The sequence below is a fragment of the Tetrao urogallus genome (assembly GCF_951394365.1).
Source record: "Tetrao urogallus genome assembly, chromosome: Z".
Taxonomy (NCBI): Eukaryota; Metazoa; Chordata; class Aves; order Galliformes; family Phasianidae; genus Tetrao; species Tetrao urogallus.
Window position 1 is genome coordinate 49,549,040 of NC_136816.1, and position 26,221 is coordinate 49,575,260.

Genomic DNA, 26,221 nt, shown 5'->3' on the forward strand with positions numbered 1-26,221 from the left:
TATTGTTGAAGACCACTTCAATTATTAGTCCACTTGTGAAAAATAATCTGTTGTCTACTGTGGATGGAAAACTGGAAGAATAGTTTCATAAGGATATTCCTTTTAACCCTTTTAACTATATATATTTTTCAATGGGAAGTTAATTTTTCACACAGTTTAAGCAGGATAATATTTTCCTTGACAAAACAGAATCCAGAGTCCTGTACCCTGTATTTTCCTAATTAGGTGATCTGCACATGGCTGTCAACTGTGTCAATTCGTAAGGTAAGTTGTGCAGTTGTCAGCTTCAGAACAGGTAGATTTTCCACATCAGTCTCTTAAGGCTTTCAGAAACAGTTTCAGAATTAACTGTTCTTTTTTTTTTTTTTTTTAGACAGGGAATTTTTAAAAGTCCTGATCGTCATTGTGAATCTTGTCATTATTTTCATTTTTAACTCTATTATGAGCTTTCCAGCTCACGCTTTGGTGAGCCTTGCTGCAGAGCCTAAGTAAGAATCAACAGTTCTACTTAACAATGCTATTTTCTGGTGTTGCTTTTTATAGTTGCACTGTGTGTGTTCTATTGCTTTAATAAAAAGTGGACGACAAGTATAGACAGTGAGCGACTAGCTCTTCAGAACAAAAGTGAGAGTAGAAGGGTAAGTGTAACTACGTAACCATACAGTAATTTTAACTCACTTTATTATCTCCCCGTCTCCCCCTGTAAGAACAGCTGCTGCTGCCTTTTTTTTTTTTTTTTTAATTCACAAAACATAGTTTTAAATAGTATGTGTAACTACTCTTTGAAGTTTTTTTCCTTTACTTTTCTACATACTGGGAAATGAATGCCCTTAGCTCTGCTGTGGACAGAATGATTGAAATGAATGCCCTGCAGTTTAGGCCTGAGTGTAAATACCTTGTGTCCTGTCTAGCAAGAGCTACTCAGTGCAGCAGAAGGCACAAGAAACTCTACCATGTATTCTCATTGACGTAGTGAGCGCTTACGCTGAGAGGAGGCAAACAGGAATTCTGTTTGAAGTTAATCCCATTAATGTCTGAGGTGATAAGAGCCAGAATGCCCATGGATTGCTGTATTCCTTCTGCATTGTTCATACTCACAGAACATATAAACACAGGTATACCGAGTGCGTGGTTAGACATAAATAGAACGCCTCTGCTCAAACAGTCCAGGAAAATGAACCTACTCACATGGCATATTTTCTACCAGTCTTCTTGAGTTGCTCTGGAAATATATTCTTACCAGACCTTTTGACAACTCACGCCTACACCCAGAGAACTCAGAGGCTTAGGTATTGTCCCTAAAGGAGCACTGCTGCATCAGTACCTTGGCAATGAGACATGGTACATATAAGGACATAAAAAATTCCCTCAGATGAGGTAGGCAATGTGTCCACAGCCTCTTCTAGTTAAAATCTCTTTATGGGACCAGTTCCAAAACTCACTTTCTGAGAGAAATGATATCCTACATGACCAAGAGATCTCATATAGACAAAAAAACTCCCTTCACTGTAACTCCTTGACTTTCCATTTCTAAGTCCCCAGAATTTAGGGGTCACAGAACTCAGTTTCCCACTTTTAACATGGAGAAATTAAAGAGAAAATTAAATAACTGTGTATATGCAAGCTTGTTTGAGCTATCCTGTGAAGTTGCATTGCTAAAAGCAGCATTGATTGTAATTTATGGATCTGTGTTCCAGAACAAGAACATACAGCATGACTTGTCAGCAGTTGTTCTTGCAGAATTAAACATTCCAGAAGCCCTCACTATAGTCTTTTCTTTGCTTAGTAGAATGTGAAATTTACACTCCCCCTTGTGCCTCCACCTTTAATTTGTGCTTACCATACATGTCTTTGAAGATGTAGTAATTTCCCAGCTCCTTCCTCTCAGAGTGTTTTCCTGTAGCTTGCATTGCTGTTTATGTGAGCTGAGGTAGCACATTTTTGCTCTTTGTCTGCAGCCGTAAGAATTTTGGGAACCCTCATTTGCCATGTTTATAGGCTGCATGGTAAAGGCACATGTATGTGCTGGGACTTCCACTGGTGATTCTCTGTTTCAGCAAAATGCCAGTAAGAAAGAGGATGCTTATTTTTCAGTGTGCTACAGGAAAATAGCTCTCATCTTCAGTGTCTAATGATGTCATATTTAATGTAGGAATCTGAAGTATTATGTGCAGATATGAAGCAACTACAGTGTCTCTAAAAGCATCTGTGGAATGCTAGGATGGGTTTACATGTTTCTGAGATTCAACTAAATGCAGAAGACTTTGTTGAATTGATCCATGAATTGGAACTATGCCTTTGTTTACCAGAATTTATTCTGTGATGCCAGTAGTAGTTACTGCAGACAGTGATTCTTTAAAACTGTTGTATTTAAAGTGTACATTCTCCTCAGATTACTGAAACTGTAGGCACAGATTTGGGCAAGACAGGGATAAACCTGTTGGCTAAGGGGTTTGGGGAAGAGCCGTATGTTTTCTAATTAGCGTGCTGCTTGGATGAAATGATAAGCTAGGCCTGTTAGATATGATAATATTTGAATGTCACTTCACACCGTCAGTTTATTGCCTTTCTGTAGTTTTGTGATGAAGAAAAATTGTTGTGTGGTTTGCATTACTCAACTGGGATAGAACCCTTTTGTTTTTCACAGCCTTGAAAACAGAACTACTCCTTGCTCAAAGAAGAGACAGTTCAAAGGGGGAAAGCAGGCATAGAGAGGAAAGTGAACCTTCTCTGGACACAACAGAGAAGAAGTTGTTTATGCTCAGGATATGGTGTACTGTCAAGTCTCTTATTTACTCGAACTTGGCCCTTCTTGCATAATATGATGTAACTTTTTCTGCACTGCTGCTGATATGTAGTTGTTAAATTTGACCTGAATTTGCTGCTTCTACTGATTTACTCTGTTAGGATTCAAGAACAAAAACAACAAAAGAATTGCAAGAAATGATCTTGTATTTCAGTGTAAGCTTTATGTGTTTATATGTATATTATGTTCGTTTGCTTGAAAGGCTTAGTCTAAAATAAACCCAATACCAACAGGATCATCATGTGTATTTTCAGAGCTGGCCAAATAGCCAGAAAACTTTGAACAAGCTTAACAAAATCCTGAAAGCTTTTTGTACTGGTCAAAGCAGGTCCACCTGAGTCTATTTGTTCCCAAAGTAGAGAAATTCAGAAAAGTGAAAGGGAAGGGATTTCCTTCTTCTAAAACCAGGACATTGGAACATTTCTGCAAACAGAGATATTTGTGGTGCATTGTTAGGCTACCTCAAGAGAACTGTGTTTGCTCTTCCAGCGTGCTAACCATTGTTTTCTTTTGTATTGTTTTCTACTTTTTGGCAGGATGGTCCCATTCCCAGCCTGCACTTACTACTACATACAGATTAAAATGTTTTTATGTTTTTGCTTTTTTGCAGAGCCAACTATAACCCTGTTTAGCTCTTCATTGTATGACTTCTGTTATGCAGAGGTATATCTAAGGCCCAAAAATACAGCTGGTGCTGTATGAACACACAAAGATATACACTTGCCTCTACCTCACATTACAGACATGGAACACAAGTTTAAGATTAAACACATGCTTTTTTTTTTTTCTCTATGTATTTCTTTCTAACTCTTTTCAAATAAGTATCAGCAATTCTTATTTGATTTCATTTATAAAATACCCTTTTTAGATATAACGTATAATGCAAAAATGAACACCTAGGCTGAATAGGAGACTTAGATAGCAACGGATCTTTATTATATGGAAAAAAAAAAGTGGATTTGCAGATGGCACTGATTAACTAAAGATTTTGCAGATAATTCTGAAAGACTGAAGTTTCACTCAGGTTTCAAAAGGGTCAGTATCTGCACATTTGGAAGGGTCATCCTGTCTACCTCAGTATGCACCTGCTTTAAGAAAGAGCAGCAGCCTGGCTGAAAAAAGGTCTCTCTGTTGATCAGAGAGGTGACTGCTTTAGCCTTGACTCATGAGTTCTAGGTGGATTGTGTTAAGCAGGTTGAATCCCACCTGGTCTACTTTGGGCTTGACTGTAGTTAAAATTAAGTATGAGGACTCTGAAAGTAATGTCTCCTGTATTATTATTACGTTGGGCCATGATGTCAGAGGTGGATATTGGTGGTATGACAGTAGAGATTGAAACTTCCCACCAGTATTCTGTTACATACATGCTGTGTGACAGGTGGCAGCAGTGGGGCGGTTTGATGAGATGATGTCTGACATGGAAGTGCGTATGAAGCAGAGGTGTGGAAATTGTATTCCTCTATGTGGAAAAAATTGCACCCACTGACATTCGTCAATGCTTGTTGGATACTTCTGGAGATCAAACAAAGAATGTGAGCACAGTGAGATGGTGGGTGGTGTGCTTCAGCAAAGGTAACACTGGCAGCGAGGCAGATTTTTACAAGTGTGCCATGCAGGATGTTGTTCACTGCTGGTGAAAATGCATAGCTAATGGTGGTGACTGTGTTGAGAAACAGTGTTTTGTGGCTGGAAATTTACTCTATCAAATAGTGTTCTTGTGCTCTTTGTGTCTGTTGTAGTTTCCATGAGAATAAATGGCAGGCATTACTTTAGGAGCAACCTATGTAAGTCATGTCAGTTATTTTTCTGTGAAAGGTCCTTGTCAATCAGATTGACTATTCCTCACATCTTATTTTTCATATTAGAAAGCAGTTGAAAATGCAGTGAGAGCAAGAGGAATGGTAATACTCAGTCTGTGTAAATCCTTAGCTTTGTAGAGGGCTCCTTAAAGGGGACTGCAAACCCAGCTTATCACAGAATCACATAAATGCTTTTTTAGAGTAGATGTTGTGCTTTGAAAACTCACCTGTAATGGCTTGGCTTTGAACACATGAACACAAGTGTCTTCCTAGCGTGTAGTTGTTGGCCTCTTGTGTTTTGTAAAGGAAAGTACTTCAACATAGTGATCAAACTTTAAGGAAAGCATTAATACAACAAAACTTTACATGTAACTCATGTTCCGGCTCATTAACAAGAGAAATGTACTGGTAAAGCCAGTTTAGCTGAGCTTCCTACCTCTTGTAAAGTGCTGCAGTGTATAAACTTATCTAGGTTCTTGCTGACATCAAGTGTTGAGGGATCGGGTTTGAGTGGTGCTGTTCATCTGTTTTGTTTTGTTTTGTTTTATAGCTCAGCTGTTTGGAGATACAGCAAAACCTAGAATAGTCCTTGACTGACCTCAAGCTATGTGTTAAAAAAAAAAAAAACAAAAACACTTTCTGAAATGTGTGGTGTTTTATTGTTCTATTGTGCCTTCTGCAGAGTGGCAAAAGTAATGAAGGTTCCTGTGTATGAAACACCAACAGGATGGAGATATTTTTCCAATCTCATGGATTCTGGACGTTGCTCACTCTGTGGGGAGGAAAGCTTTGGCACTGGTAAGCAGTACGCAATCAGACATTTCCGGAGACTTTTAATGACATTAATTTTCCTAGGTACATCAAGTCAAAGCCAAAAAATAATAATAATGAAAAATTCAGCAAATTATCTTGTGCTGGAATAAAGGACTGTCAGCTTTTCATATTTTAGGAGTCTGGTAGTAGTTGCCATGTGAAAGATGGCGATCTTCTTGCTGTTCTACAGCCTTCAAAGGCATCTGCCACCATATTCTGACTTGAATGTTATGTGGAAGGATGTCTCCAGTTCCACTGTAATAGTTTTTTCTATGGACCGCAATGGCATTTTGAGGGATTTTGCCTGTATTTGCAAACTATTGTTTTGCAGACTATTGTTTTTCCTAACATGAATCAGTGTACAAAGTGAGGATTGTTATGTCTAATCAAACCTGTTACGTGCATCCCTTTTTTAGAACATTACGAACACTGGAAAGCCAGACAGTGATAAAGTCATCACTAGAATAAATTCAGCTGAATATCAACACCTGTTCTCCCCTAAGTATTTCTCCCTTATCTGTTGCAAGAACCAAACAACAGAATGCAGAAAGATAAATCTGAGCTGCCCTCATTCAGAGCAAACCGGTAGCTTATGCTCTGCAAAACTGAACAAATTTGGTATTGTAGAATGAGAAAAACTGAACGCATTTTACAGTGCTTCTTTTTTTCTTTCCTGGATTCTGGAACATAATTTATTTATTCTTTATGCTTTTTATTACTGTGGTTGTGATATGGGTGTTTTTAAATAATTGCATATCAGAATAACTTAACATATTGCATGGTTAATGATACATTGCATATTTTGATGCAAATTCCATGAAGTTTGATTCTGCGTGTGTGTGTAATACTTGACTACAGCTTTTCATAGAAAATTATTTATTGTGCAGTGAAATCTGATTAGAAATTTCATATTGCTTTGATTTAGTTAACTCTGGAACTAAGTTACCATTAGCTCAATTAGGCCAGAATGCTGCTTGTTTAAAAATGAGGATATCTTTAAGCCATACACATACCACTTTAATATAGCCACTCATTAAATCCAAGAATACATTACTTTTCTTTGAATGTCTGTAATAATGAGTAAAGAATGTGTGTTTTGCTTTCTGTTCTGATTGTGAAACACTGTCCCATTACTAGTACCCTGGTTGCCTTGGCTTCACTGTGGTGGCTGCCACAGTATGGTACTGCCTTGGATAGGTTTTTTTCTAAGGGTTTTCTGCAGGGTCATAGAATGACAGTTTTAGCTTGGGAAGGGGGACATTTTCAGAAGATCTTGTACCTTTCAGAACATACTGTCATTTGTGCCTAACATCCGTTAGGCTGCATCTCTGTTTGTGAGAGGTCTGAACCAGAGGGGAGGTTTTTGATGCTTTTTCACTACATCGGTTCTTCACTTCTCTCTGGATATTAAAGTTTCTCTTGTGGTTATTTCCATGAAAGTTAGCCCTTGAGACATCAGCATATGTCATTAACACCTAAATTATTTGATAATGAGCAACCCTGTTTTCACTGTCACGCTGTAGGAAGGGAAAAATGTGATTTGTGATTGGATTTAGCCTGTGAGAGTTTGATGGTGAGCTCCCACAGACTGAACTACATCTGGATGCCCTAGCCTACTGAGTGTAATGTGTCCTACTGCATGAAAAAGACCAAATAACAAATTTCCCTGGCACCTTGAAAAGACATGACCTGTATCCATGTGCATGCTCAGGTCTTCCTCAGTATCAGTTATACTGATCTGCAGATCAGCCATATCAAGAGATCAAGCGAAAAGGTTTCTGAGCTTGGCCTTCTGAAACACTGAAGATGTTGTGATTTGTGTTGACCTTATTTCTTTATTAACCAAAGTAGCAGATGCTTGTTGGAGTGGGGGAAGATGGACTATTAGAGATAAAGGAAGAGCCTGTGGAGTTTGCCTGTTCTTGAAAGTAGGCAACTGTAACTCCTCTCCACCTGCCCTAAACTTTTTCCCATTACTTCCATCTTTCTGTAAAGTCCTAGACTAATAGAATTTTGTACTGTAGCCTCTATTCTGATTTTGCAGCTCTCATCTCCTGACTTCATACCCATCTCTGCATTCCTAGCACTCTCTGTATTCCTGTTTTAATCTGATTCTCCTATCCCGTTATTAATTCTTCATATTTCCAGTAAATTCTGTCTCTTGTGAGTTGTAATGGTGCTTGAGCAACATGTTCATGGATGATGTGGAGAGCTATTCTTACAGGAACACAGGACATGTGCATCTTAGTCCACTCTGATCAGCTTCCTAGTACCTAGAGAACTTCATTGTCAGTTCAGAAAGCCACTTGGCCTCTCATTTTTGACAGTGCCATCTGAACAGTAGTATAAACTGTTGAGATTCTAGCCTATTGGCATTCAGACCACTGGGAGCATTGGGCCAGTGTGTAGGTAGTTTTTGTGTAAATTAATAGTGGCAGAGCCTAGAGGGCAATTACAGTGATATCTAAGGTTTGTTTTTCTCTTTGCCTCAATTTTCTAATCATCTTTCAGTTCTGTGCAGCTGTCTGGAAAAACCACATATGCCAGGATGTTTATTAGTAAAACATAGGCCGGTGTGTAGATGACCAATACTTTAGCAATGTGAGCTGTTTTTAGCAATAAATATTTGCCTTATTGTGAACCTTTTGATAATGTCCTAAAAGTTGCATGACCTTCACAAGTTTCTGTCAGTATTGGGCATTTGAGTAAATTCTACATCTCTCATCTCTGTCACAGCTATTTAGGGAACTGAAATGACACATCTTAGTTTTCAGTGCCGAAGTTTTCAAGAAATATACCATATAGCAGATCAGAGCGTGAAAATCATTGTTCTGTGCAAGAGAATGGGGATTTACATATCTATATTCTACTGTCAAACTAACCATGCAGCACAGGAGACTGATTGGTTGTATACTTAGGTAATCCAGCCCAGCTGGAATTTCCAAACAGTACAGAGCCTTAGTTTTATAATATAAGGGATTTTGTACTGGCAAATAAATAAAAGCAAATTTTCTGCTATAAAAGGACAAAAGATTTTGAAAACATCCCTAGTGCTGCGTTTCCCAGACTTGTTTTCTGGCAGCTGATCTTGGAGCTCAACCAGTACTTTAAAATCTTCTTCCATTTTTGTAGTCGTGTGGAGAGCTTGTCAGATGAGGTTAGTAGCTTTCTGGTTCTATGACTAATGCTTAGGACACAGTTCAGAGAAGGGCATCTGCAGCAGCAATTAGTTTCTAAATTTCATCAGCAAAGAATTAATCAGGATTCAGAGAGCAGTGTGGTTGATTTATCTTTCTGCAGTTTAAGCCATCAATCAGTAATTGATGCATCTTTCATAAACTTGCATGCTCCATCTCCAAATTTCCAGATGCCATTAACAACAACTGCTTTCTCCTGCAAGATTATGTGTAAGAAGAACTAGTGGAGAATACAAAGATGGTCTGGTGCTGAAAATAATGAAAGCCTTTAAAGAGCTGTATGGTCTTATCTGTTACAGTAACACAGGACTCCATTTGCCCAAAATATCACCAAGATTCAAATCACTGAAGGATAATTTTGTAAGGCTTAAACTGTGTGCAGACAAAATGTTCTACTGTGAGTTTATATACATGCTTCAGTCTCACATTTGTTTTAAAATTTCATTACAGAGGGCAATATGCTAGACACAATTGGCTAATTTAGGGAAAAGCAATTACATTTTCCTCTTATGTATGATCCTCAAGGCTCACTGTCTATCAAAATTGGAACTCTTCTCAGATAAAGAGTAAATGAGACATATAAAAGAAAGCCTGCATGCCCAACAGCTTGACAGTATCAGAAAAAAATAATCATGCAAACATTTTTTCGTGATTTTCCTTGTTTCTCAGGCTACTGACTCTCAAGACTACTTCAGTTTAAGCCTGTCTGTGTACTTTCTTGTGAATGGGAATGTGCTTTAACAGTTTTTCCCAGTGTTTATTCTGAGTCTGCCCATAGCAATTAACTGTTGCAGTAGTATAAAATAACTTTTGTTGTTATTATTATATTGAGAAATATATGGCAAACTAACTTAAAAATAAGCTGTCAGAGTACTTGCTGTTATTGTAATTTTCCTTACCAATGGCAAATTAAATACAGTGACATAATTAGAAAAACGTTTGTTGACTCCACTGTTCTTTTCTGTTTTGTCTCCTTACTGGCTGGAATTCATTAATGCTATATATTTTTCAATCAGAAGTACCAATGAGAATTATCCTGAGATTGCTGAGTGCCCTCAGCAAGACGGAATGACTGGTAGTATTACAGCAGTATTACAGTCTCAGGAATTGTGAAGCACCTTTTATTTGATCACTTTGCACAAACTGCCTCTGCAGATTCACAACAACAGATATTAGGTATATGAACTGGAGGAAGATACTGTTAACAGAGCTGGCAGAACTAGCTCCCTGCCTTGTGTTTCTGGCATGTGAGCTGGACAGTAAAAGGGAGAGAAGAAATGAAGACACCTACAAAGATAAAACAAGTGAAAACCAGAGTTCACTAGCAGAGTTGCAGTAGTGGATTTTAATTTACTAAAAAGAAATGACAGCAGTAAATTTGCACATATGTGCAAATAGTAGCCCAACTAGTAGATCAGCTGGTGAAATAGGAGGTGGAATAAACAAGTTCTGAGAAATTCCCATTGTCATTTTTCCTTCTAATAAGAATAATGAATCAAGACATTTCTTGGGAACAAGGTTATTGTTATTGTTAGGCTAGTGTTTTTAATCACTGATTTTTTTTAATTCTGAAATGGTTGGGTTGTTTACAGGTTACAGACTTTTGCCTCTGGGTTGCTTTCTTTGTATCCTTTTCTTTCCAGAGGAACAACAATCTTTATGTCATCATGAAGGACACACAAGGACACAACACGTGCCAAAGCTGCTAAATGGATCAGAAGAATGTTACGTGTGTACACACTCATCCGTCTTCACAGAGATTTATAAGCTTAAGCCATGCCAAAACGAGGCTCAGAGACCTTTCCAGAAATTCTTATGTCCATGTTTCACTGGACCAGTTTGATCCAGTGAAACATACTCAAACTGTTTGTGAAATGAAAATGCTTATTTTCTTCGGTGCTAAGTTTAGATCTTTGCACACATGTCAAGATGTATTGGCAATTTTGCTGACACTTTGGTGTGCCTTTCACTGTGTGATTTGATGGCTTGCAGTCTGCAGCATGTTGCACAATGGGAAAGTAAATGATCACTTACTTTGAAACAAGTCACTGGAGTGTTTATCTCTACCGTATCTCCACTTGCTGCTTGTGTCCGTTGAGCAGATTAAGCAATTTAAGCTGTGCGTAATATCAGCAATAGAGATGACTTTTAAGCAGAATTAACTTTTCCTGTGCTAAGAATGAATATCTAAAAGAAGAACCAGGAAGGTTAAGAAAAAAGGGAATGCATAGCATTCCCAATCTCCTCCATCCTGCCCAGGACCCCCCACCAGCTCCTGTTCCCAAAACAACTCAGCAGAGCCAGGCTGCATTTCCACACCCTTTTGTCCTTCCCAGCAGTCAGGACACTCAGAAAGTCCCCTGCAGCTGTGCTGGCCTAACAACTTTTCCTGCTGTTACCAGAGGAATGACAAGTGCAGGTGGGAGGTGACAGCCCTCTTCTACATCCTCCTTTTAATGGCAGTGGCAGAAACTGCACTGGCAGTGTTTCTAGGAACAAACTCTTGTCTGTATAAAAGATAGGATCATGCCATCTGCTTTGCATATGAGCAAAGCTGATTTTGTTATCTGTAGACCAGATTGTTGGTATATCTGCAGAAGGGATCCTTCAGTTGATCTACTGTGTTATTGCGAAGAGAGAGTAGAAAAGGTGAGGATCTGATTATCTGAAGGGCTGAGTTCCTGTTCGGGGACATTTGTTTTCTTTTTTTTTTTTATCTAAAGCTATTTGCAAAGCTCCAAGGGCTCATAAGTAACCCTGCCCTTTTTCTTGTGATCAAGCAGCACTACATGCTTTGATAGCATCTGGAGGCTCTGAACCAGGGAACAAAGTAAGCTCTTGGAGTTTTTATAGCAGCTGCTAGGGGACCAGGCTATAGCTCTAGGCACTGTATTAGTAGACTGTCCTTGTTGGGAACAGTTCACAGACTGCAGGTCAAGGCAGATCAAAATTGGCAGAAAGACAGTATTCTCAGTATCATGACAGCTACTTTGCAAACATGAAGGAACATCACTGTGTGTCTCAGTTCTTAAATCCATTTGAGCTGTTCAGTGTCCTAGTTTTCTACAGAGCCCAACTCACAGACTCAAGCATAATCTCCATATATCCTTTTTTTCTTGTGCTTCCTAGAAACATTTTTCCCCTTTACAACTTTTTTGTAATCATTTTTATACAGTTCTGGTATTGTGCTGAATTAGTAATTTACACATAGTTAACTCTGTCGTAATTTTTTGTAAATGTTAGATTCAGGAGGGATGGGAATCTATACCTCTGGGGCTGAATGAAAGCCAAGGAGCCTAAGCTACAGGCAGAGCTGTGAAAATCCCAGGTCGATGGGCACTTAGCAAATTTGTGTGAATAGCAGCTGCTACCTTGACTTGCTGCTCTCTGTCAAAAAGATGGACTGAAAGTCAAAGGCAGCAGTGGTAACTGAAGGATGGATGTCAAGAGTTAACCCCAGAAATCACAGTTGCTCCAGGCATATCTTACTGTTTTCCTTATGTCTTTAATTTTCTCTTGACAATTTTTCACAAGATTAACAGCTTCAATTTATATAACAAAAAGCAGATCCTTTGCCAGTAGGAAAACACAGCCATTTTTGACAAATGTGTGTACAGAACTTGCAGGCTATTATATAAAACTACTGCAAAGCAGACTTGGTGCAGCAGAATTTTTATATTTGATGATGGAGAATATATCATGCAACAGATTTTGAAACAAAAACCTTTCTGATTTCTCTGAGAATTTTTTGCTGAGTAATTTCTAGAGACACAGTCAAACTATTGATCAGTAATTCATGAGGGGAAAAAAAAAATTGTGATTTAATGTATCTTGTACCCAGGTTTTCTACAGTGTAAGAACAGAAAATGATAACTAAATGCAACTAAAAAACTTGAATCAAATCTGGTGTTTCACATATCAAGGTTCTTGAGTCTATTACTTGAAGTAGTCATCTTCCAGTATCTGCTAAGTCCAGCATCCTGGATCTTGCTTTCTATTGATTTTCAGAAATGTTCACCTAGATTAGGTGCAGATTGCCACAGAAACTTGCTGTAAATTATCCAAAAGGAGGGGGTGCTTGCTGACATGGCCAAGACCTTTCCTATGTAATACTCTATGGTTACGAAATGATAATTTTATTGAAACTTTTTGCTTTTTGATACATTACTGTTTTGACAGACAGAGTTTACTTTCATAGAAATGTTTCTGGTCAAGATAAGTGATATGGCTACAGCAAAGCAGCTCGTTACTCCAAGTTTTCTTTTGGTTTTGTATGTGGAAACTGGCAGTTCAAGTCCATGTTATTTGAATTCAAATAGTAGACTTGAATTTGTGTCTCCTGTATCCTTGAATGTGTCCTAAATCCCATGGGATTTTCAAAAATTATTCTTAGTTTCTTTTGTATTAATTTGTCATAAATATGAAACTAGGAAGGAATTTAGATCTGAGCATTCAAACGTTTTTATCTCTGAAAACTAAGGAGGAAGTCAGACAGGGAAAAAAGTTTTCTTTTCTGCTATTTTTTTTCCTCCAGAAGCTATTTATCATGGTTTTGTTGCTTTTTTTTTGTTTGTTTGTTTTGGTTTTTTTACGTATATATATATATATTTATTTATTTGACCTGATGTAAGGTTATAAATATTCTGGAAATTCTGGAAGGGAGATGCTCTTGAACTTGACTCACATAACACAGAACACTGGCCAGGAATCTGGGTGTCTTGCCCAGTTTGGGGAGACAGTACCAGAAGTGTGTAAATAACCTGTATGTATAATGATTAATGATTATAATGATTATAATGATACTTCTACCACTTCAATCCAAGTACTCATGTATATTTTTTATTTAATGTTAGGAGTATAGACTTTGTCATATGTAAAAGTAAATTCTGGTTATCAATCTGGGAGCTACCATAGTTATGGAAGCTGGTACCTTCCTGGTTACTGTTAGGTGATGTACAAGTTAAGTGAGACATTTGCCCAGCCTCCTCAGCTTGTTTTCTTATACACAGTGGTATCAAATAATGTGCTTTACATATCTCTCTTTAGGGTCTGATCACCTTCGAGAGAAAGACGGTCTATGGGCTGTTCTAGTTTGGCTTTCAATCCTAGCAGCTCGAAAGCAGAGCGTAGAAGAAATTGTCAGGGATCACTGGGCAAAGTTTGGTCGACACTACTACTGCAGGTGAGAAAAATGAAGAAAAGGTACAGAAACTTATGCAGTCATTGGGTCAATTCTGCTGCAAACAAGGCTTGATTACCTGCACTCAGCTACATTTAGATGTGTGTTTCATATGTCCACGTAATGAAAATCTGCTACAGATTGCCACTGTAATGGGCAGTTTTTATCAGTTGAGTAAGCAGACTGTATTCGCTGAAGGAGCTGTGCATATATGTCACTTCCAGTATGTTAGATGTGGAATCTCTGGGTGCAGTTGGTTACATGGTGTTGAAAAATGTCAAAATCTCAGCATGAACTTCTTTCTCCATGCTTCTTCATGAAAATGCTTTTGTGAAAACTGATTTTATGCTTACTTTGAACTCAAGAGAACTCCTCTGAAGATTCATACATTTACTTGTTTTTATTAATGTCTCAGAAGGGTGAATTCTAATTGGCGTTCACATAACACAGATCTTACCTTAGCCTCTCTCTCTCTCTCTCTCTTTCTTTCAGAATAGATTTAATTCAGATGAGTAAGTATAATCATGGAGGAGCACAGCTGTTCCTCAAAACTTGCAGCAAAGTTTCTTCTATTTTATTTTCTTCAGAGCATTGCACTGATTGTGTCCTTGATTTCAGAATGCTGTCTATGCTGGGTTTAGTCTTCAGAAGAGGAGGCTCAGGGGGGACCTTACTGCTCTGTACAACTAACTACTGAAAGGAGGTTGTGGTGAGATGGGAGACAGCCTCATCTCCTGGGTAACTAGTGATAGGATTGGCCTCAAGTTGCTCCAGGGAAACTTCAGGTTGGATATTAGGAAAAATGATTCTGGAAGAGTGGTCAGGCATTGGAATGGGCTGCCAATGGAGATGTCACTGTCGCTGTCCCTGTAGGTGTTCAAGAAGTGCTTACATGTTGCACTAAGGGACATGGTTTAGTGGGGAAATACTGGTGGTGGGTGAATGTTTGGACAGATGATCTTAGAGGTCTTTTCCAACCTTAGTAATTCTATAGTTCTGTAGTGATTTTATGATGTTTTCTGTGCTACTTAAGATACAATGTATTTTCTAAATGGTTTCTATTGCCTCGAGAATTAGGTGGCCAGAATAGAACTGTGGTGTATACATGAGATGGGCAGATTGCATAGGACTGCGTGCATGCACTGGTTTAATTTGCAGTACTTCAGTAGTCTACTGTCAATTTTTTGAAGTAAGCAACAAATTGCTAATTGTGTGTATATTGAGAACTGAGAAAAAAGAATTGTCTTCTAAGCTGTGGTGGACTTACTTTTTATTTCTACTTTTTTATATGCATGCAAGGTTTGATTATGAAGCATTGGAACCCAGAACAGCGTATTTCATAATGAGAGACCTGGAAGCTTTGATCACTGACAAGTCATTCAGCCACCAGCAGTTTGCTGTGGGCAGCAGTATCTACAGTGTGGAACGAACAGACAGCTTTGAGTACATAGATCCTGTGGATGGCACTGTGACCAAAAGACAGGTATGGCTGTGGTGGTAAAGCAGCAAAATTTTGCAGCTTTCAATATATCTCTTAAAACATTTCTGGCATTCAGCTGAAAGTCTTACCATTTATTTATAGACAGTTTTTTATTTGCACTGATAGATACCGCATTTCCTACTTAAGATTTTCTCAGACTGGATAAGATAATCCACCTCTGGTTCGGCTTGCACTTGCTGTGCATAAATGGAGACTGTGTTATAGAAAAGGTAGGCAGAGATGGGGTCCCTGCTGCCAGCAGAGGACAGAGAGACCCATTTCCTGAAAAATGGAAGGTGTTGTGTAGAAAGGCAGCATTTGCTTTTTCTATTTTCTGTCTGAAACTTACAATTGCTATATATCGCATAAAAAAGGTCAAATTTTCTTGCTTTTGTTATTCACATAATTAAGGCATGTTATTCCCTTGTTGGCAACAGCATGCAGAAGACTTAAGCAGATTGTTCCATATCGGGGCATGTTTGGCTTCTCCAGCTAAAATAACTGCCCTGTGTTCCTTTTGGGCAGACTATGTCAATATTAAGTTCTTTTAGCTATCAAGTTCTGCAACTCAAATCGAGCCTTTTATGTTCCATGACAAACACAAAAGCAGACATGTACTTTTGCCTGGTGTAGGTGTATATCAAAACATTTTGAATATGAGCTGTGACTCATATTTAAATGTATTCTGATTTTATGCTGCTTATTCTTGTTGTCTTTGTTTGTGAAGTTTGTAAACTGCTTGACCTGATCAGACTCTATCAAGTGGTATTATGAGCCATTAAAACAATTGTCACTCCATTCTGTGCAGTATCTTTGTAGTTTCCATTCATCACTGCATCCAGATGGTATAAGCAGCCCAATTGACACTGAATTACTGTCCTTGTACATATTGCTGCTGAAACAAGGTACAAGGATATTGTCATATCCAAATCCACTGGAAAATTACAGGCATGGCAGGCTTGTGATTCTTGTCCTTAAAAAAAAAAAAAAAAAAAAAGTAAACTTTTAGTGTACTTTCCCTTTCTTTTCACCCAAAGCTGTTTCCTAAATTGGAGTACAACTGCTGATCACGTCACCATGTAATACAAAGAAGCACGACTTACCCTGTTTTTAAATGGATTTTGAAATGGAGAGCATGTCTTTTCATAGGCAAAAGCACTCATTTGGTGAGAATACAATTCAATCTGTTTGTTTTCTGACAAGCTTACATTCCTGGCTCTGTGTGTTTGCAGCCTTGGTGGAATTCGCCAAGCATAATAAAATAAGAAATGACATTAATCCATGGAAATAAGCAACAGTTCACTGCTGCCATTTTCCTCATGTATTATGCTCTTTGTGCAAATGCAGGTGCCTCTTTGTGACTGTCATGAGTTTCATGTAGATTTTCCAGCTAGGTTGTCCGGAACCTTTTATTCCTCAGTGGAAAGTGGATAGAAATTTGTACTCAATGTATCTGAACTGCTTCTACTGAACTACAGCTAAATCAGTGTTAATAAACTGCAGAAAACAAACACAATAACAAAACAGATATATAGCAGTACAAGCAGGCTGTACTCTAATTTATTCTGAAACAAACACATAAATATTGTTTATCATCAGTAGTAAGATATAAAGTCCAGTAATAAGATATAAAGTTAAATGAAACATGTTGCTGTTCCTGAAAATTGTGCTGGTATATTTGTGCTGATAATTGTGCTGAAAATAGCCCATAACATACTGAACAAGTTACCAACTAAAATGCTGGACTCCTTCATAAAGATTTATCATATTCAGAGATTTGCAGAATAAAACTCCCAGTGGTTGTCATTTAAATTTTCATAATGTTGTCTTGCTCCTTTGTTAGATTTAGGCTGTAAAATTCTCTGTGTGTAATCTCATGTTTTTTGGGGGGCTGTTCTGAAAGTTATTTCATATGACCCTCCAGAGATAAGGAAAAAAACTATTCTCTGTTCAGAATGATATTTTAGTCCCATGTCAACAATAGCATATTTCTTGTCAGAGTAGCCAGAATGGCCTCCTATGCCCCAGTGGTGTTCAAGGGTCCACAGCTGAGCAAATAAAAATTATGATAACCACAGTGTTTTGAAGAAAGATAGCTATTCTGCATGCTTCTAATTTATGTATGTGTCTGTTAGATATACTGCTACTAAACCAGATTTTCTGCTGGTGTTACACTCTACCATTTAATAACAGTTTTCAAAATCTTAAGTTTTTTGGTTTTTTTTTAATTTGCTGCTTAGTCTTGTTCATCCTAATTTACTATGCTAATTCTCACTTGTTTAATCATGAAATTGCTAACTGAAAAAACAGTGAAACCTCTGGAAGTGAAATTACACAATGAGTATTACGATGAGTATTAAGTTTTGTCTTCTGAACACTTCAGAGATCTTAGTGTATCAGTAAACTGCTTCACTGGATTATAGTGAAAAGTAGAGAAATCCTTGTGAAGCTCTCTCTGTGTCACACTGGCTTCAAAGCCAGCAGGTTAACCAGTGACAAGGTCATTTTGTTTCAAAATTTCCACACGACTAATTAATGTCCATGAGCAGGTCTGATTTGCCTAATGTATCTGCGGATATCCATTGTCAGAGCTGTACTGAAGGTTTTCATTTGCTTCCTTTTGGAAAAAAGAATTACCAGTTTCCATAATAAAACATGTTTGTGACAAAGAGTGCACCCCATTTTATTAAAACTGGAACTTCTTCTGTACTGTGGAGTTTCCAGCTTGTTGTTCTTCACTGTGTTTTCCTTAAGTCAGTTTATTAATTCTGCTTATAAAATTCTGTTCTGTGCACTTTCAAGCTGACTTTTTTATATAATAAATAGCAAGTACATGGCTTTAAATTAATTGAGCTTATCTCAGGTGAAAAAGCACCAGCATGTCTAACAGTAAGTAGGCTGCTTTCCGTTTCACCAGCTTGCTTTGACAACAGTGATCACAAAAGCTAAAAAATGCTAAAAAGAAATATTTAATATGTTAAACTGTGTAGTAGCGAGCAGGGATAAACTTTTTGACTTTGTCTTCACCTAAGAGCAGACCTGTAGGTTATTTGACAGGTAATGTTTCTCCACAGTTATTTGGGAACAGTGTTTTTGGTTGTTTTTCCTCTGGTTTTAACAAGTGTAACCTACAGCTTTGTGGTATAAGTTTCAGAAAATGTTAAGAAATGTAAGTACATCATAGTTCTCATTAAATTCTGTTGCCTTCCAGAGTAAAAAAGTGTTGCCAGTTTTGAAATGGCTGTTTTCAGTGGAGAGTCAAAAGACAGGTTTTTGCTGTTGAGCTCTGTGCCAAAAATGACTTATGCTCTAGCTCCAGGTGCAGGAGTGACACAAAAGTTGACTTTGACAGTCCAACTGTGAAGGCCGCTGTTTCCTTAGCACATAATTTCTCCCTGGCACTCCAGAGGTAGTTGTTTTCAGTGAGTACAGTCACTGCATCTCTACAATTCCCTTTTGAAAAATATCTTTGTCTGTACGGCAGAAATTCTTGTCTTGTAGACTATTATCAGCTGACATCTCTATTTTGTAAAAACCAATACTGTCAGTCATTTATTCCTGAGAAATGTGAAAATAAGCTCAGAAATAGTAAACTGAATGCAGGTTGTGTGTGTGTGTGCTATATAAAAATCTCAAGTGTTATAAACTGTAGCATCCAAGTGGCTACAGATTCTTTGGTTTGGTGGAAAAAATCAGCATCATAAAGGATAGAGTTATGGGAAGTGTTCGTAAACCTTTTTTGTTCCAGAGACCATGGTTTAATCAGTGGCAAGATTCTACTGAGGTTCTGAGAGAAGCAACAATGTACAGTTGTTATTCTTCCCAGATACACAGAATATGCAGAGGAGTGTTCAAGTTTTGTCATTGTGGAGGTAGCTTGACCTAGCAGGGACATGCAAAATGTCCGTGTAGCCGTTAGGTAGGAGGATATTCACATGCTCTTTATGCTTGTGATTTAATTTTGTGCAAGCATGTTAAGCTTCCTTCCTTCTCACTTTGAGCTGCTTGACATGAATGTTACATATTTTGAGCTCCTGGTTGTAGGTTTGACAACTATTCAAAATGAACTATACCTAGAGCTATCTTTTTTTCATTTTGCTGTCATAAAGTTAGAAGTAATTAGCAATCAGCAAGAGACAACTCCTTGTTCATAGGATGAGATCATAACAAACTGACTATATACTTTTTGCTGTCCAAGCTAAAATTCCATTGATGGCAGAACTTCCACTAACATCATGCGAACCAACTCATTAATAAGTTGGCTTAATAGCAAACATTAGAAAAAAAGGCTCTGAAGCTTATCCTGCTGAATATAAAATATTTCTGATTACAACACATGCTTTTCATGGTGAAAATACTAGATGAATTTATGTTACCATTGTGTATGTGTTAAAATTAATGTGCAGGAAAATAATGCCTCCTATTTATTTCCATGGAAGCTGCAACGAATACAGAGTGCATAATAACACTATTTGATAGAGCAAATTCTCAGTTATAAAACACCATTTTTAAACACAGTCACCACCATTAGCTAAGCATTTCTGCCAGTGATGAGCAGGAGGCTGCATGCTGTGCTTGTAAGAATCTGCATGGCCATTTAAATGTGGCCTGTGTTTCACGTCGCAGTCACCATTGCTGAAATGCACCACCCACTGCCTTTCTCTGCTCACATCCACTGTTTGGTCTCCATAAGTATTTGGCAAGCATTGCTGAATGTCAGTAGATGCCATTTTTTCCTCATGCAGGAATTCTATGAGACACATTTGTGTCACACACACTTCCATGTCCAACCAAAGCAATAGATGGATAATATCTCTTAGGCCATCTGACTCAGCCTTTTACCCATATGCTATGTTTTCGTGTTACATATTTCTTCGTGTTGATGGACAGTATCATCCAGACACTGTTGAAAATGATCTGACATACACCTGACCAAACAAAGGCTTTTTGCACTTTTATTTTATTATGGGGGAGCACCGTGTTCCTAACCAGCAGTGTCTTCCCAGGCTGCTGATAAAGATGAAAGAATTTAGTACTTCTCTCTTTAATTCTCCCGTTTTTGAATGCCTTGCTGCAACTTCAACAAAATTAGCAATGATCTCAGTTTATGCACTCATTTGCCAATAGCAGAACTAAAATGGAAAAGAGAAGTTCATTGGCAGAACAGAGGTAGCGTTTAACCTAGGGATACCATTTACAGAAAAGAAACAAGAACATATATTAGTGCAAAACTGGTAGATAATGAAAACAGTGCAACTGTTTAACTGTTCAGTTTAGTGCTTTGTTTTAATGGGAACAAATTTACCTGTCTGCCCTTCTTGCTTACCTTATGTCATCCCTGTACAGAGCGACTGTTGACTAAGGATCCAGTACATGGCCTGTGGAAGAATGTGTCCATATGTACAGTATGAAAGCAGGAAGGGTAATAAAGAGAGATGGAAGCTGAAGTAAATTCCTACTTAATTAATAATAAGTCTTTTTAAATCTTCACACAGTGAAGAATGTCACCTTAAATGACATACTTGAAATTAACAACACATGTTGGGTTTCTAGACTGTATTACAGACTTTTGTTGAAATCCTTGTAATCAAGTCTTGATGCACGGTCTGTGAGGGAACTGATGCTGACTTTTGTATTCAGTACTGAATGCCTTTAGCTCCTGTAGCTGTTTCCCATACTTTGTTGATATATAAATATTTCACTGACTAGTGATTTTTTGCTCTACCACACAGAACAAGAACAAATCAGTGAAAGAAACTAAAAACAGCAGTAAAAAAGCCCTTGCTTGGAGGAGTGGGAGTGAAACCACTTGTTTTTGTTTCTGGTCTTGAGATGGAAAAAAAGAAATGACTGAGTTGTCCAGAGTTAAAGTGAGATTGTATCCTTATTCCTTTCTTGTTTTATTTTAGAGCAGTGAAAACTGTGATGTATTAGAGGTATTGCCACCTCAATGTATGATACTCCTTCTTCTCCCATAGGGGCTGCGGATTGTTTTTTCAGATGCTTCCAGGCTCATCTTTAGAATGAGCGCTTCTAGCCATGTGAGAGCTACTCTCCGGATCTATGCAGAGAGTTATGAGAAGGATCCTAGCCAACACAATAAGGAGCCACAGGTAATGTAATAACATTGTAAGAAAACCTGCAAGAATAGACTGTTTACAATTGTATTAAAATCAGGCTCCAGTGGATGCCTTTAGAAGCCTGAACAGCACATGTGTTGTTTTTGTTTTTTTTTTTAACCACGTGTGAAAGGTAGAATGTTCAGAATATTATACCAAAACTGCTAAATGGTTAGGAAGCATTAGCAGGCCTACTATGTTTGGTTTGGGAAAGCTGCTTCTTGATCTCGGGAGAGAAATATCAGGAATACAATGAGAAATTGAAGAGTTTCCAATAGTTGTATTGATGCATTTTCAAACCGTAAGTGGATATTTTGGAAATCTGTATCATCCGTTCAGTGAAGATCATCAATTCAATGAGGAGCACTGAAGCGGAACGTTGAAGGATCAAGAGAAAAGAAATAGGTTCATACATTCATTCATTCAGTCAGTCTGGGCAACTGAAGAAAACCACCACATCCTGAGAAAGCCAATTTTTTGTTTAAATTACAGATATTCGTGGTTAAGTCAAATGCCAGAAAGACAATATCATCTATAGTATCAGGTGTTGCCTTAAATTTGGAGGATATATTGGCTTTATTCATTGGCCTCAACCCTGCCTGGTCACTGTGGACCTGCTTGCCACTTATTGGACCCAAACTGTGCAGTGACTCCTCTGTTTGACCTTGGACCTGCCCCATTGCCATGAGCTTGCCTGTTGATCTCGACTGTTCATTGAATCTGCAATTTCTGGGTCTTTTATGCTTCTGTGGGACTGTTGACTTTTTGAGGTAGGACTAGCAGTTTTAGTACATATTTGTGTAAGGCCTGAGATGCCTGAATGCTGGGAAAAAAATATTCCACTCAGGTATTTAAAGAGCAATATTTTAAAAATTAATAAATTTGGGGGCAGATTTTCTAGGGATCATTTAGTGAAGGCTTCTCAGGGTTGCCTTGCAGTGCAAGCTCAATTAGGAATTAGGGATGCCTGAGTCTGAACAGTGTAGGGATTCCTTGTAAGGGAAAGACTCGCAGCTATCTGAGAATTATCTCACATCATAACCAGACTCCTTCCTAGGAAAATAAAAGTTTGAGAGCAGATTTCAGTGAAATCCAGCAGAGACCTAAAACAATTTATAATACAAATTGTAGTTCCACCTCTCAGATTAGTTCCACTGAAACACTGTCATGTTGTGAAATAAACAAAAGAGGACTAAGTATTTCTCCTGGAAGAATGGATAAGCATTTAGTTTGCAAGACTTTAAAACTGTTTTTGAAGTCTCATGTATTTATGAGTGCAGTACAGATGCAAAGGTTCTCCGAACATGAAATCCTTTTGAACCATGCATTGGGTTTTTTTGCTAGATTTCTACCATAGATTTAATGAGTTTCTTCTATGTTACTCAGCAATTGTCTAGCAGATATTCCAGAAATTTTGCTACCTGATTTCCTGCAGATATAATATATTGATTTTCTTCACTCTTTCTTGAAATATCATAGAATCACTAAGGTTGGAAAGACCTCTAAGGTCATCTAGTCCAACCATCCAGCTATCACCAGTATTTCCCCATTAAAACACATCCCTCAGTATAACATTCTAAATGTTTCTTGAACACCTCCAGGGGCAGTGACTCCACCACCTCCCTGGGCAGTCTATTCGAGTGCTTGACCACTCTTTTAAAGAAGCTATTTTTCCCAATATTCAACCTGAACCTCCCCTGGAACTACTTGAGGTCATTCCCTCTACTCTTATTGCTAGTTGCATGAGAGAAGAGACTGACCCCCACCTCACCACAGCCTCCTTTCAGGTAGCTGTGGAGAGCAGTAAGGTCTCCTCTGAGCCTCCTCTTCTCTAAACTGAACTATCCCAGTTCCCTCATAAGGCTTGTGCTCCAAATCCCTCACCAGCATTCAGGTGGGAACAGTGAGAGACCTACTACTCCACCTGGACTGTCACAAGTCCATGGAGCCAGGTGGGTATCCCATGTTTATGGTATACTTTCTGTATCATAAAACAGAAGAAAATTATTTGATGCTAAGACACTAAACGCTTAGTTTCTTCTGCATACTGGACCACTTTTTTAAGTACCTTCTTTTGATTGTTTACATATACAGCCGGAAGTTGAGTGCTTTTGCATTGCCCCATTTCTGCCTGATGACAATACCATTTCATTCTACTTCTGCGGATAAGCATAACTATTCCGTTTTTGTTTTAGTACAACAAACAAGCAAATTAATGAAAATCTTCAAAAATCTATACAGGAATGAAGAAAATCTTAAAATGAAAGAACAGGGATAGAAATCAAGCTTTGTTCCATCAGTCATTTTCAGGTTTGTGTTAATGTTCTGGGCTGTATCCATAGTCACTGTATTTAGAACCACCTGTATCTGTTGAATGGCAGTGGAGTTAGGAGGTTTTTCAAACTGAAACCTCTGTGATTTTTTTGTATTTTGCCCTCATGTGATTCTTATGTTTCAGTCTCAAGTTTGTTTTGGTTCTCTGATCTTACCACCAGACAATTATCTGTCAAGCTCAAGCACAAGTCTTTTCTTCTTGTTTTTGTAAATTGATCTTACAGATGTCCTTCAGATTTAGAGTGGCTGTCCACAGAGTGTGGCTGAAACTATTCCCATAAGGAGCATAAGTTGTTCTCTGAATAGGGATGAAATCATCTATGTTCAGTAGAGCTGCACCATCCTGATTGAGTTTGTTTTTCTTCATAAATTTTATAACTTAAAAAATCAAATATTGGGAGTTTGGGAAAGCTTCCAAAGAGAAAGAAACCTCTTCTGTTAACTTTTTGTCAATTCTTATTATGAAGTGGGATATGAATTCTGCCATAAAATCAACAAAGTATTTGCTTAATTTTTATAACAACTTGGTATTGTTACTTCTTCAGCCAAGTATAACAATCGTGTATGTGAAATGTCAGAAGGCTGTTCTTAAAAAACTTTTAAGAACGTATGTTCTTTTCTCTGTGTTTATTCTCCTAGTAAAGGCAAGGACTCTAGCTAAATACCAAGCATTTTATGTGAATTGCTGGAATTTGCACTTGGAATTGGAACAGACTATGGTTATTCTACTCTGTGTATAGAATCAGTAGCAATAAACAGAAATGCTTGTCATGTAACAGCATTTCCTTGTAGTTACATATACATTACATATAACTAGTCAATCTTAGCATTGTTTGCCTTTGTTTTTCCTTCACTGTGGCTGTTCATCATTTGCAGTATCTATCATCCAAATGCACAGTGAAACAGTGATTGTTGCTTAAGAAACTCCAGTAGATTACAAGCAATACTTGTCCAGAAAACAATCTAAACAAAGACATGCAACTATTCTCTTTATCATCAGGGATCAACTACTTGGAGAGCTCTAGTTGTAGGACCTATTTTGATTTGATAGCCAGCAGAAAACCTAATGCACTTCGAAGTACTATGGGGGTTCCTCAGACTTGTGCCCTTAATTTTGTCACCATGGAACCATTGAAATGAATGGTGCTTGAGTGAGCTCTCTTCATTACTTATTGTACATCAGTTCTATGTATATCTGCATGGATCATAGAGGAAAAGGTGATTTTCAGGTCTTAATTGTTTATTTTCCATCCTAAGTCTTTCTGTAAAAGTAGTCTTATAAGTAGAGAGAAAAAAGACTCTTCAGGAACTTTTCTTCCAATTTGTATGTTGGCCAGACAGTAGCTATTAATGAATAGAAGGGTCTCTCAAATCTTAATTACTATCTTATTTTAGTAGCATCTTAATATAATTAATTGGCTAATACTTTCTAGATAGAACAAATAAATTACAGCTAACTGGCCAATTGGTCAACAACATTAAAATTCAAGAGAAAGTAGTAAAATATGCTAATAACTAGAAGTCCAAGGCCACTGATAAATGTGAATAGCAGTGACTACTCACCACTCTATAGTCAGTTGAAATAAATGGGCAGAAGCAACTTCGTGATAACATGGGAGCTTAAGGATATTTACTGTCTTTTCATGACTAATTCAGTTCTTCCTAATGAGGAGCGATTAATGATAAATGACTGTCATGTCCTATGCCAAGGACGTTATTGCTGTGAGCAGTTTTAAATCACAGTGTATAGTGACGTCGCTGTCTGCTTCTATGCGGGCTTAAACAAAGTATTTGAAACGATGCCCAGCTCTTTTCTACAACTGGAACATTCCTCTTAAAAAGGGAGTAGCAAATTTGCTGCTTCTTATTGTTGGTGATGCACCTCATTGCTGTGTATTACTGAGAAAGTTGCTTTCTAGGTAGCTTGGAAGACATTCTTAGAGAATGACATATATGGCTTCTAACATCCAAGCAGGCATCTGGCGAGCAACTTCAGGAAGTTATTGCTTTATAACAAACAACAAACTTCTGTGTAAAGTTTTAGACTTTGTGCTTAGAAATTGATCTTTGTATATATTTCATAGAATTGTTTGGCTGTGCTAAATCAAAACACAGATTGAAAATCTAGAGATGATAGGTTGAATAGGCCCAAAGTAGTAAAACAAGATTTTTTTGACCTTTCAATTCTTTTATAGCTTCGTTTTATAGATCAACTTACTCCCTGTTTATAGATTGCAGCAGATGGTTCCTATCTGCCTGTCCCTTGTCGAGCCACCTGGACACATTATTGAACTTGGATAAGATTCAAGCATGAAGATTCACGTACAAAGATCAAAAATGAAATGATTCATTATGCAGAGTTGTTTTTAATTGTTTCATTTATAAAAATGGTGTTCCCTTCAATCACGTGGTTTTACTGCTGTTGCAGGCTAAATACTCTGGGAGTGGTGTAGTGCATAATCTGAATTACTCTGCATATGAACTAATCAGCTTT

The 26,221-nt window shown here is 37.8% G+C and overlaps 1 protein-coding gene across 1 annotated transcript in view; it reads left to right on the plus strand.

The window, feature by feature from the left end:
• PGM5 (phosphoglucomutase 5) overlaps window positions 1-26,221 on the plus strand; it is a gene marked incomplete at both ends in the record, with an annotated part of 67,933 nt that overhangs the window by 35,888 nt on the left and 5,824 nt on the right. The window contains 4 exons of the mRNA XM_079548642.1: window positions 5,288-5,403; window positions 13,662-13,797; window positions 15,094-15,277; window positions 21,253-21,387. Coding sequence (XP_079404768.1) covers window positions 5,288-5,403; window positions 13,662-13,797; window positions 15,094-15,277; window positions 21,253-21,387 — 571 coding nt within the window. The remainder of the gene's footprint in view (window positions 1-5,287; window positions 5,404-13,661; window positions 13,798-15,093; window positions 15,278-21,252; window positions 21,388-26,221) is intronic.